The sequence below is a fragment of the Heterocephalus glaber genome, unplaced genomic scaffold (genome assembly GCF_053883595.1).
Source record: "Heterocephalus glaber isolate CG9 unplaced genomic scaffold, H.glaber_assembly_v1.0 deba00001577, whole genome shotgun sequence".
Taxonomy (NCBI): Eukaryota; Metazoa; Chordata; class Mammalia; order Rodentia; family Bathyergidae; genus Heterocephalus; species Heterocephalus glaber.
This window is the reverse complement of record NW_028258358.1, coordinates 30,029,682-30,042,466: the sequence shown is the minus strand read 5'-3', so window position 1 is coordinate 30,042,466 and position 12,785 is coordinate 30,029,682. Positions and strand designations below refer to the sequence as shown.

The 12,785-nt window shown below is 40.4% G+C and overlaps 1 protein-coding gene and 1 pseudogene across 8 annotated transcripts in view; both read left to right on the top strand.

Annotated features, from left to right (window-relative positions):
• Nucleotides 1–12,785, top strand: part of Dzip1 (DAZ interacting zinc finger protein 1) — a 54,354-nt gene that overhangs the window by 38,349 nt on the left and 3,220 nt on the right. For all 8 annotated transcript variants that reach the window (XR_002391235.2, XR_002391234.2, XM_087193037.1 and 5 more), the window contains 6 exons: nt 3,024–3,163; nt 6,721–6,883; nt 7,179–7,308; nt 7,847–7,900; nt 9,471–9,664; nt 11,292–11,425. Coding sequence is in view for 6 of the 8 variants with exons in the window: in XM_087193037.1 (XP_087049163.1) it covers nt 3,024–3,163; nt 6,721–6,883; nt 7,179–7,308; nt 7,847–7,900; nt 9,471–9,664; nt 11,292–11,425 (815 nt within the window). In the remaining 2 variants the exon portion in view is untranslated. The remainder of the gene's footprint in view (nt 1–3,023; nt 3,164–6,720; nt 6,884–7,178; nt 7,309–7,846; nt 7,901–9,470; nt 9,665–11,291; nt 11,426–12,785) is intronic.
• On the top strand, nt 2,483–2,628 carry LOC147823539 (U2 spliceosomal RNA; annotated as a pseudogene).

Genomic DNA, 12,785 nt, shown 5'->3' with positions numbered 1-12,785 from the left:
GCCCATTTTATTTTTCAAAAATTTGAAACACGGGGTTTAGGAGTCACCTTCAGGTTATTGGGTTTAGTTAGTGACCAGGCTAGAACTAAAGTTCAGGTATTTTGCTTTCTATAGTTTAATGCAAGGAACAAATGGAAAAAGCAAGCTGAGACAGCTATGTGGGCCTGGCTATGTGACCTTTGAGGGAATCCAATACTTAACCTGGTTTTAGTATCCTCACATAAAAAATGAGGAGGTTGGTTACCAGATGATACAGCTCAGAAATTGTTTTTAATTACTTGCTTTGCACTGTAATTATTTGCTTATCATAAATGGGCTGCTGTGTGTCTGATATACGTGGTCACATGTGTGGGCTGCTATGCTTTGGCCTGGCCATCTAGTTGCGTGCATTTTAGATTTTTTACTGAAGGACATGCTAAACTGTAGAAAGTTTTGTCTTGTTGAGAAATACATGCTTTACCTAAAATCTTTACCTGTGTTGTCTTTTCAAATGATTAATTGTACCTCTACCTAAAAACTTTATTTTTTTCTATGTAGACTCTCCATTCTTTTTCTTGCTTCCCTCAGCTAGCCCCAATCTTGAAAGAATTGCCTACCAAGGAGAGTTTGTTAATTATCCGTGAATGGCTTACCAACACAATGACAACATATAGAGTGGAATTGAGGGGCAAAGGGAAATTTTAATCTGCTATTCTTAGGTCATCAAAGGGAACTTGTCATGGGGTTGAGCATGACTCTGGACACATCAGGAAATGAATACAATAGCTGATATCCAAGGCTTTGAGACTTCTAAAATATGAATGGGCAGCTCTAGGCATCGCCTGATCCTTGTACAAGTAAACAGGACTCAGGGCCTCTGCTTCAGCCATGCTTCTATGTACCTCCTTTTCTGTCTGAGATACTGGCCAAACATTGTCTTTGCATAATCGGGGCAGAGTGGTGACAGTGTGACTTCCAGGCTTTCTCTAGGTGCCTCTTTATTTTTGGCCGTACATAGTCGCAGATGGCAATAGAAGCCAAAGCAGTGAGGGACATAGTGGCTGGAGCTAAGCTCTCTGAATTTGGAAGGATTGTTCCTAGGACATAAGTACTTTTTAGGTAGTTTCAGAATTTTTCAAAACACTGATAGTCACTCTTAGCACAAGTGCTAAGAATATATAATTTAAGACGATTTCCTACTTTTAATCATATATAATCATGTACAATTTCACAGAGTATCTTCATGGCCTGGGGGTGTAAGTCAGTAGTAGAGCACCTGCTTTGCATGAGAGGGCTCCTGGGTTCCTTCCCTAGCACTTCCCTCTGCCCAAAAAATGTTGCTATGCAGGTTTTTTTCTTCTATTTAATGTATAAATAGTAATTTGCCTAATTTTGGTTTAAGTAAAATTTTATTAATAGAAATATTCTTTAGTACTGGACTTGAACAGATGTCTAGAATAAACATTTTATTTTGTTTTGTTTTGTTCTGTTCTTTTGGTACCGGGGATCGAACTCAGGACCTTGTGCTTGCAAGGCAAGCAGCAGAACCACTGAGCTAAATCCCCAGCCCTAGAATAAACATTTTACATGAAAGTTGTTTTGTTCAAGACCTTCAGTAAAACTGAGTGCTGTGGGAACTAAGAGTTTCTTCTACTGAGGTCGATGGGGTGGTGGAGGGAGTGTCTCTTGGGCCTGGCCTTGGCCCCATACCTAGGGAATGGCATTTGATGCAGCCCTTGTAGGATGAAATGCCCTCGCTCAGAGATGAAGCTTTGAAATAATAGTACAGTTGTAAATTTCGCCAACATCTGGCTTGGACATTCTCTAAGGGTCTGAACCTGCCAAACATTGGGTCTTTTTCATAAAGTCTTTGCCTACCTTGGATAGCACTCAGACTTTTAATCTTTCTTTTTTTTTGGTACCGAAGATCGAACGCAGGACTGACATTTGTGAGGCAGGTGGTGGAACCACTGAACTAAATCCCCGGCCCAGGACTCAGACTTTTAGAGGTCATGCCATCAATCCCCTTCTGCAAGCTCTCTTGAACTAGACTTTATTTTTGTTCCAGGGATCGGATTGAACACAGGACCTTGTGCTTGCGAGGCAAATGCGGTGCCACTGAGTTAAATCTCCAGCCCTAGACTTTTTATTTTAAGTGGGAAATAAAAGTGGAATTGGGTGGGCTGGCAGTGTAGCTCAGTGATAGAGTACATGGTTAGCATGTGTAAGGCCCATGGTTCCATACCCAGCACCACAAAAAACAAAACCAAAAACAACAACAAAAATCATGGGATAGGGAAGGATAAGGAAAGAGAGGGATATGGCCTGTTGTTTTTTGGTTTCTTTGTTTTTAACTATGGGTTGTTTCTTGTTAGCCTCTTTTTCATGTTGATAAATAGTTCGAGTTGATAATAATGGTCAAGTTTTGAAATTTTATATGCACCTAGCTTCTACTACAATTATTAATTTAAGTCTTGTAGTTATTTAAAATAAATTGAGCTTTATCTCTTCTCGGCCTTTTGGCTAAGATCAAGTGTAATAAATTGAGCTTTTTCTTCACAAGATTCCAACTGAATTTGTGATGGATTTTTCAGGAAACAAGGAAATAGTTTTAGTAATAAAACATTAAACTTCTAAAGACATTTTTTCCATTCTGCTTCTGTATATAACCGTATTTTAAAAACTGTTTGGCTATAATTCAGTTAAGCAACTGAGATGTTTTAGACACTGAAGTTTTTTTTTTTGTTTTTTGGGGGGTTTTTTTGGTACCAGGGATCGAACTCAGGTCCTTGCGCCTGTGCGGCAGGCGGCGAAACCACTGAGCTAAATCCCTGGCCTGACCCTGAAATTTTGAAGTGAACTTCAAATAGTTTGAGAAGCGACAAAAAATATATATATTGTGCTGAAGGACTAAACTATCCACAAAACTCAAAAACATTACAAATGCTTGCTTGGTGTTCTAAAATTGTGCTTTGTCATTTTCTGCTTAGAGACATAATGTATTTGTTTAATTCTCTTTTAACTCCTTTTTAACCTTATTTCAGGAAGGGAGAGTGAACAGAAATCAAGTAACAAGAGAAATTTAAGGAAAGTTTTGAAGATAAATCCCTCCCTCACTAAGGAAATAAAAACAGTCTTGGAGCAGAGCTTGGTGGAGAAACTGGAAACCTTGGGCATTAATGCAGTATGTTCACCCCTTTGTGGTATATTTTCTAATTTGCTATATGTTGGTTCCTAAAGCAGGATGGGTCAGAGAAGAGAGGAAGGCCTGTCAGTTCTGTCCATATTTGGAGAGCAGAGGTTGATATGACTTGCTGTCAAACACCTGGATGCTATTCATTTGTGTGCCTATTGCATTTCTAAGACCTTCACAAACACTGACTCGATTAAATATAGAAACAAGTCTCAGAAATAAGTGGCATTATTATCTGCATTTTGTAAAAAGGTTAAGTAACTTGATTAGGGTCACATGACTCGTAAGGAAGAAAGCTCGGCAGGGTTTGTATCCAGGATGGTCGCAGTGCAATGTACAATTCTGATATTAACCTCAGATCATTGCCCCTCACAGATCCACACTTGGTAAATACTTGTGGAATGAAAGGATAGATGAATTGTATTTCTTTCTTTTTTGGTACCAGGGATTGAACTCAGGGCCTTGTGCTTTCGAGGCAGGTGGCAGCACCACTGAGCTAAATCCCTGGCCTGAATTGTGTTTCATATTGTTTCCAGAATGAATATTTCAGCACATCATATTACATATAAATTCTTTCTGCTTTCTACATTTTTTTTTTTAATGTGGTACTGGAGATTGAACTCAGGTCCTTGAGCTTGCGAGGCAGGCAGTGGAACCACTGAGCTAAATCCCTGGCCCTGCTTTCTACATTTTTAATCAGTATACATAAAATACACAAATCTTATCAACTTGATTGATTTTTATACCTATAAATATACATGTGCCTGCCTATTGTATATGTATAAATAAATATGTGTAAGCAAAAATATGTGAATGCATATACATGCATGGACACACACGTAGGCACAAACATCCGTGTACATCATGTATCTGCTTGATAGGTGGTCATGTATAGTGTATGCATGCATACAAGTATATGAATGCATGTATGAGTAAACATACCTGGATATATTTGTGTGTGTGCATGTTGTGTACTTATGGTATTGTGTGTACATGGATTGTGTGTGTACAGAGGATTGTGTGTACATGGATGTTTGTGTGTACATGTGTGTATATATGTGTCATCTGTACCCAGCATCCAGATAATAAGGTTGGACGTTTCTAACACCCTGGATGACCCTCTTTTTACCTCCCTCATCAGTACTATCTCCTATCTTCTAACTAGAGTTAACAGAATCTTAGTTTTGCTTGTTCTTGAACCCCATATAAGCGAAGTCATATACTGTGTAATAATGTATTTTGTCATATTTTCTTCTGCTTTTATTTTTGTTATTCATGCCTATTGTTTCACGTAGCAGAAATTCTTTTATTGAAGTGTAATAATCTGTTGTATGAATATGCTGCAGAATCTCTCTTTTGTTGCTGGACATGTAGGTTTTCAGTTTGGCCTGTTCTTAGCTATTAACTTTTATACATGTCTTTTGGAAGACACAGGTCATCAAAATCGGTATCTTTTTCTTGGGACTTTGTCTGGGAATGAAATTGGTGGGTCAAAAGGTTTATATGTTTAATGGAATAGCCACTGCTAAATAGTTTTCCCCAAAGTATGAACTCACATTATCCCTAACAGTGCGTGAAAGTCAGTTGTTTCACATCTTTCACCAATTCTTAGTATTCTCAGTCTTTAGTATCTACCTAAATTCTTTTTAGGTGAGTTTCAACCACCCTCAGGGCAGTGGAAAGCAAAGATATTTGTGGAATGCCCCTGGTTCCTCTGCAAATTGCTTCTTTAAACAGATTTTTGTTTGTTTGTTTGTTTGTTTTTTGCTTGTTTGCATATGGCTTCTGGATTTTAATTTTAATTTAACCTTTTATCCTAAGGTTATAAGACCATTCTGGTTTTTTCCCTAATGGTTGGGGAGATTGTTTGTTTCCTGTTTTTTTGTCTGTTTTGTTTTGTGTCTATCTGGGCTTTAGGAATTAAATTTAGAAACTGATTTTTCAAATGTAATTTTACTTCTAGTTAGAGCAGCTTTCCCTGTGTCATCTGTTGAATAAACCATCCTTTCCCCATTTGTTTAAAATGACACTTTAATCATATAGGAAATCTCTATATGTATTTGGATTTATTTTTGGACTTCTTGCTTTTTTTGCCCTCTTTGTATTCATTTGCCAATGCCATACTGATTTAATTATATTAGCTTTGTCATTTATTTTCATATCTTCCATTGGCCATGGCTTCTTCATTAGTCTTCTTATTTCAAAAATTTCTTGGAAGGTCTTCTGTGTTTTTTGTTTTTCAGTGGACTTTAGAAAAACATCCCCAGTTCCAGAATAACTCCTGTTGAGATTCTAATTAAAATTACTTTAACTTTTCATATGAATTAGGAAGGATAGACATTTGAGGTACTAGGTCCTTTCATCCAGCTGGAAGGCATAGAAAGACAAGCATTAAGCAGCTGATCAGAGACCACAGATGGAAGATCTTCGATGATAGATTTTATGAAGTGAAATGAAGGAAAGGGGTGGGTTGATCAAATAACTGAGATCAGAGAAATCTTCTTGGAGGTGGCACCAACCTGAGGGTGTATATCTGTCCTGAACAGCGAGGTGAGTAGTGGAGCTGCCTTCTGGCAGGGGAAGGTTGAAGGAAGAAGGATGCAGAGGGGAATGGGGTGGAAGACGCGAGATGCTGTTATTATTATTATTATTTTTTTTTTTTGGTACCGGGGATCGAACTCAGGACCTTGCGCTTGCGAGGCAGGCACCGGAACCACTGAGCTAAATCCCCGGCCCCAGATGCTCTTATTATTAACTAACTAGCCCTTCAGCTAGTTTTCTTTTCAATAGGTTCCCATCAAATCCACATTAATTTTCTCAGGTCACCTCTGTAGTCATGCTAGTCCCAGGATTGAAAGTCACCTCTGCTGACTCTTCTTTGTTCTCTGTGATCGACCTTTCAGCTTTTCATGTTGGCCTTCCATCTCCTTTTCCAGCCCGATCTCCCAGGCTCTTGTAGGATTGGCCTGTGTGATGTGGTTTCACTGTTTCAGCGCCACTGCTTCTCTTGCCCACAACACACCCTAATCCAGCACTTACCTGTCTCAACACTCATTTCTACTTGCTTGGCCCCACCCCTCTATTAGCCCACACCTCAGCCTCCCAGTTCTGTCTTCTACGGCCACAGAGGCCTCAGATGGCCTCTCCTGGGATCCCTTTGGTCCCTGTCACATGGCCTCAGTGGTCACACATTGGTCAGCAGTCACACCTCTGCTGTGTCCAGCTGCACTGGGAGCTCCTTTGGGGTGTGCGAGGTATGTTACATGTTGGGGCCACTGCCTACTTTACATGCATCAGGAGCCCAGAAAGGATGAGTTGAAACATTGGTATAATTAGTGCTGACTTGTGCTCGGGTAATGGAAAACATCCCTGAATTTGTAGGAAAATGGATGCACCTTGAGTCCATAATGTTAGGGGAAATAAATCAGATACACAAACTTAAATATTGCGTTGTTTCTCTCATATGAGAAAGTATAAATAAAGAGTAAAATAAAAGGTAATAGGAAGCAGACAGATAAAACTTCTAATATAACATCTTACTCCTTCAGGACATACGTGGTATTCCAAGTGACCACTTGAATATTGTGATGCGAGCTGTGGAATCAACAAGACATGAGCGAGAAAGACAAATACCGAACATGCAGCAAATCCGAGAGCGCCTTGAACATCAGCTCAGCAGTAAAATTGAAGAGAGAACATTACTCTCTTCAGGTAAGACTGTTACCGACTGCCTTTCCATTGTTGCTAGTTTTTAACAACCTTTCATAATTTTAAAAAGTTTACAAACTTTGGCACTTCATTGGCAACACTCTTGTTATTTGTACTGGTGAGTGTTTGGCCTTGGGTTTTACTTCTGTGTGAAAAAAATCCCTGGAGTCTGGACCGCAGACCCTGGAGACAAGCTTGTTTGTTTCCCTGGCACCGGAAACAGTATTGTGCTATTTCGTTTTTTCACTTTATTGACCATAATGGCCATGGAGACTCATGAATGACACTGCTATTCCAGATAAGTACACTGTTTCTCAAATGGACACGCTTTCAACTGGAGAAGTACCCAAAGCAATCCAACTTCCTCCCAAAAGCAGACAATTGGTTAGACAAAGACCTGTTTTTACTGATAGGACGGCTGTTCCAAAGTGAGTATTTTCGACCCTAAATTGTTTTTTATTGTTTGTCTTAGCCGCTTCAGGCTGGCGTATAATATACCATAGATTGGGTGGCTTACTTGACAGAAATTTCTTCTCCCACGGTTCTGAAGGCTGGGAGTCTGAAATCAGGGTCCCGACTGTCCAGGGTCCTCTCTAGGCCTGGCCAACAGCCACCTCTTGCTGTGTCCTCACATGGTGGAGAGCAAGCTCCAATCCCTTCCTCTTCTTGTAAGGGGTCCCACCATGGAGGCCTAGTCTCATGACTTCGTTTAAGCCTAATGACTTCCCAAAGTTTCTACCACCAGATACTATCACACTGGGGATCGAGTCTATACCATAGGAATTTGGTGGATCATGAACATCAAGTCCATAATCAGTTCCTTTCAGTTTCTTGTTGACACTGGAGATTCATTGGTTTCTTTCTTTAATATATGTTAAAAGAGAAATATCACCAATTTCATACAAGTTTATGTTAAATTATATTACTCATGTGTACACTTTAGAAACTTTTTTTTTTTTTTTTTAGAATTAAGAAAAATATCATAGAAGACCATCTTCCCAGAAAGTCTTCATCTACTTCGTGAGTCTGAGGCGAGGTTGTGGGGAGAGAGGGTATTTAAGATCTTTTCACTGAACAGTCCTTTCCTTATAAATTAGTATGCTCATTGTGGTTAACTAGAGTCACGACTGTTAAGCTTCACAGTTTGTGATCTGTTACGTGAGACACATCTTTATCAGTTATGTAAAGCAGTAGCAGTTAACCACATTATGGTCCCCATTAGGAAGGGGGACCACACCTCAGTCATTCCCAAGTCCCTTCCTGTCTGGGCAGTGGAGTAATTTCTCAACAAGCGCATTTAAGTCAAATGGAAGGTGTTGAGTTTTCGTGGCTGCATCCACCTTAGTATAAATTTTAGATGATGTTTTCGTGTTCTGGCCTTTTATAGGGGCAGATGGTGACCCTAGACCGAATTCTGTGAGGTTCTCCAAACACCAAGAATCCTTATCCAGTTGCTCCTCAGCTGTGAGCCACTGACTCAGTTGATTCCGGTTTAAGTCTTGATTTCCTTAAAAATGTTCTGCAGAATGGGATAATGCTGGTTTTCTCACAGGATAATTTTACAAATTAAATGAAAATACAATAAAAGGGCTGGGCTCAGTGTTTGCCACTTGTGAGTACTCAATAAATTTTAGGTATATTTACTCTTACTAATTCTGAATAAGACTAGTTTTGTTTTTGGGGTTTTTTTGGTACCAGGGATCAAACTCGGGACCTTGTGCTTTCAAGGCAGGCGGTGGAACCACTGAACTAAATACCTCCCCACCGCCAAGACTAGTTTTATTGTCATTGAATTTCACCTTATTCTGAATTTCAGCTTATTGGCCTTATTCTGAAGATATCGAAGCCATAAATTTCTCTTCCCCAAGGCACTGTGTAGTAGAGACAAATATTGATTCATTGTTTAAAAGCACTTTTCACGGACATGATCTCATAGGAAGAGCTTTTTAATGAGATGGCATGAGTGAATCAAGACTCACGAGGCTGATGTATTCTCTGGAATTTAGGTGCTTTACACATATTCTTTAAATGAATGAACACTGCTCTGAACTTCTATTTCATTTTAGAATGGAGGTGATACTTCATGTAATTATACAAATGGGGTTGGGTATATAGAAGTACATTGTATGGTACAGTGTAAAGGTGAGTTAGAAGTAATGACATTATTTAATTTTTTTTTTTTTGGTACCGCGGATTGTACTCGGGTCCTTGCGCTTGCGCAGCAGGTGGCGAAACCACTGAGCTAAATCCCCGGCTCAAATGACATTATTTTAAAAGAGTAGTCTTACTGTGGAAGATGTTCTTCCTTCCTTGAGAAATGTTTTCCTTAGGACCATAAAGAACAAGAATATTGAGAATACACGCAGTGGGGCTTCGAGGGGAAAGGTCATAGCTTTAGTCCGTCTTGGTAACCATGCTGCCTGGTTGGCTGATGTGGCTCTGGAATGATCCCTCAGCCTTGTACAGAACTCTGGGGCCTCCCTACCTTCTGATCTGAGGCCACACACTCTAGAAAGTCCCCAAGAAGGTTCTCACCGCTTTAGGAGGGATTTGGTTTGTACAACACCTGCTTTGGTTTGGATTTATGTAGGACACCTCCCTTCAGTTCAGAGGAGGAGCTGGACGATGACGGCTTCATTCAGGCCTATGTGTCCCCGGAGTTACTTCTGGGACAGTCGTCCAGGAGCAACAAGAGTGGTGTCGGAAAGAACACCGTCAAAAGTGACACAGACTGGACCGAGGGAAGTGAAATGGAGGACTCTGATGTTTCTCCCAAGCCCACAGGTGAGCTTTGAAAGTCCTGCAAATTGGGTTATAGGACAGTGGTCCCTTCCCAGGGTCACCGCAGGCTCATCCAGAAGGCACTGGACCTAGCAATGTGGATGCTTTTAGCAACCAGCCCATCTTCAAGCTGGAGGAGAGGGAAGACCTGGGGGTACCTGGGTGCGTCCGTTTCTAGGGCCGCTGTGACACAGGACCACAGCTGGGTGTCACTGTCCTGGGGGCTGGAAGTCCAAGATCAGGGCATGGGCAAGGTGGCTTCCTCGTGAGGATTGTTCTGGGGCTGTGTCCTTAGCTCGTTGATGGCTATCCCCTCCCTGTGTATCTTCACATCATCCTCCCTCTGGTCACATAGGTTAGGATTCATGACTCACTCTTGTTTTTTTTTTTTTTTTGGTACTGGGGATTGAACTTGGGACCTTGGGCGTTCGAGGCAGGCGCCAGAACCACTGAACTAAATCCCCAGCCCATAGGACTCACTCTTAATGACCTTACTTTAGCTATCTCTTTAGATATCCAATCCCCAAATAAGACCACATTCTCAGGTGCCAGAGGTGAGGACTTCAACCTCTGGATTCACCGGGGCACAGTTTAACCCACTAACATTTGGTGACTGTGAGAGTGACTTTCTAATACACTGTGCCTTTTGGCATAGATTGGGCCAGTTGTTTGTTTGTTTTTCTTTTGGTACCCATTATCGAACTCAGGACCTTGCGAATGCAAGGCAGGCGTGGTGCCGCTGAGCTAAATCCCCAGCCCTGGGGCAGTTTTAAAGAAAGGTGAAGTCCCAGTCTGTGACTACTAATAACTTGCTAAAGAGAAGAGTAATTTTTTTTTAAGTTCTTTTTTGTGTTTTGTTTTCTTGAGCTAGCATCTCACTGTAGTTCAGGCTGGCCCTGACCTCACTGTGTAGCCTAGATTAACCTCAAACTCGAAGTGATCCTCCTGCTGGGATTATAGGCGTGCGCCACCACGCCCAGCCTGAAATTCTGCAATATAATTTAAAATTATATAGTTTGGACATTTCAGGTATAATATTGTTTTATTATATATAATTTATATATTGTGTAGCTACATAATTATGTAAAATATAACTAATTTGAAAATAGTTTATATTGTTTTGGAGAATATCCTTTTATTTTTTATTTTATTTTAGTTTTTTTGGTATTGGGGATCGAACTCGGGACCTTGTGCTTGGTGAGGCAGGTGGTAGAACCACTGAGCTAAATCCCCTTTCATGGAGGAATACTGAAATTAAAGTTTCTGACCACATATTTGAGTGACATCATCCTTTTTTGATTTAAAATAAAACCTTTATAGATTCTTGTCTGGAGTATCATGATTGACTTTTTTTTTTGGTACCAGAGATCAAACTCGGGTCCTTGTGTTTTTGAGGCAGGTGGCGGAACCACTGAGCTAAATCCCCAGCCCCCGTGATTGAATTTTAAAAGGAATTACAGTATCCATGTTTTACTTTTTTTCCAACCCCTAAATACATCAATTAATGTTATAATATATAATTATGCAGAAAGGTTAGACTCTTTCAAAGTTTCCTGTAAGGTTATTTTGGAAATGAAGACAGATGCAGTTATGAGAAAACTTTTCATGACTAATTTCTGTTATCTTTTAGGAACCTCCATTAAAACACTAACTGAAAAAGTTGAAAAGATGGTTTCACATCACAGAAATGTGAATAAGCCAGTTGGTGGGATTAATGTTACTGATGTGTTCATGATAAAAGAAGAATTACAAGAAGAACTGAAGGTGAAATCGCTTTTACTTGATTAACATGCATTAATTCATCTTTTGATGAATATACCTTTTTCTGTTTTGTTTTGAGACAGGGTCTTGCTATGTATTCCAGGCTGTCCTTGAACTCACTATATGGCCCGGGCTGGAATTTGAGGTAATCCTGCCTCAGCCTCCCGAGTGGTGGGATTACAGGCATGCACCACCACACCCAGCTGATGAATATATTTTAATCATTATGTTTGATAGTTAAATATAAACAAATGTAAATATTTAGCATAGTAGAGATGAAGATTTTCATCTTATTTTGCAAATTTTTAGTATTGTATTTCAGTGTCATACAGAATCAAAGATACTGGAGTGATAACCGGTAAAGCCTGAACATCCCTAATCTGAGAAGTCCAAAATCCTGAACTTTTTGGGCACCAACATCGAGCTCAGAAAAGTTCAGATTCTGGGTCTAGGGAGTCACTCCACGGTGAAGACTGTGCTCAGCACGCATGAGGTCCTGGGTTCAGTCCCCAGTCCACATGCGCACACAGAAACACACAGTTCAGAATTTGAACCACTTTGGACTGCTGATTTTGGGTTATGGAGATTCATAACCTGTAAAGTCTATGCAGATATTCAAAAAATATGAAGAACTATAAAGTCTGAAACACTTCTGATCCAAGCATTTTAGATAAAGGGTGTACTGTAATAGTGCATCTCTTGAATACTGCACTTCACAGGCTTTTGGAATTCTAGGGACTTTGTAGGGGTTAGCCCCACGTGGGAGGTGGAGTCAGTGGAGAAATGCTTTCAGAGACAAGTGTGAACCAGGAGACCAGGCCATGCGTATCCATGCTTGTAGCAGCACAGTTCATAATAGCTAAATCTTGGAAGTGGCCTAGATGTCCATCACCAGATGAATGGATAAAGAAAATGTGGTATTTACACACAATGGAGTACTACTCTGCCATAAAGGAAGATGAAGCTGAGCCGGGATTTAGCTCAGTGGTTTTGCTGCCTGCCTCACAAGCGCAAGGTCCCGAGTTCAATCTCCGGTACCAAAAAAAAAAAAAAAAAGGAAGTGGGGTGTATTATGTACATAAACCAACTCTGCAGGAGGAAGGTCAACATTATGTCCTGCAAACCTGGACCAGGAAAAGAGAGACAGACAGACAGGCAGGTCCTGTCCCTTTTGTGCATAGCAGAGAAGAGGCTGGAATGTTTTCCGAGCAGTTCTGACACCCAGGACGCCAGGCTCTGTGTGAGTGGAGCTCTGCTGTTGTATTTCTGGGCAGCTTATCTGTGTCTTCCAAGAGCAGTCACGCCTAAGTTTTTACAGAAATTAGATTTAATTCCTGCTCTTCTGTGGAATCCAGAACATTCT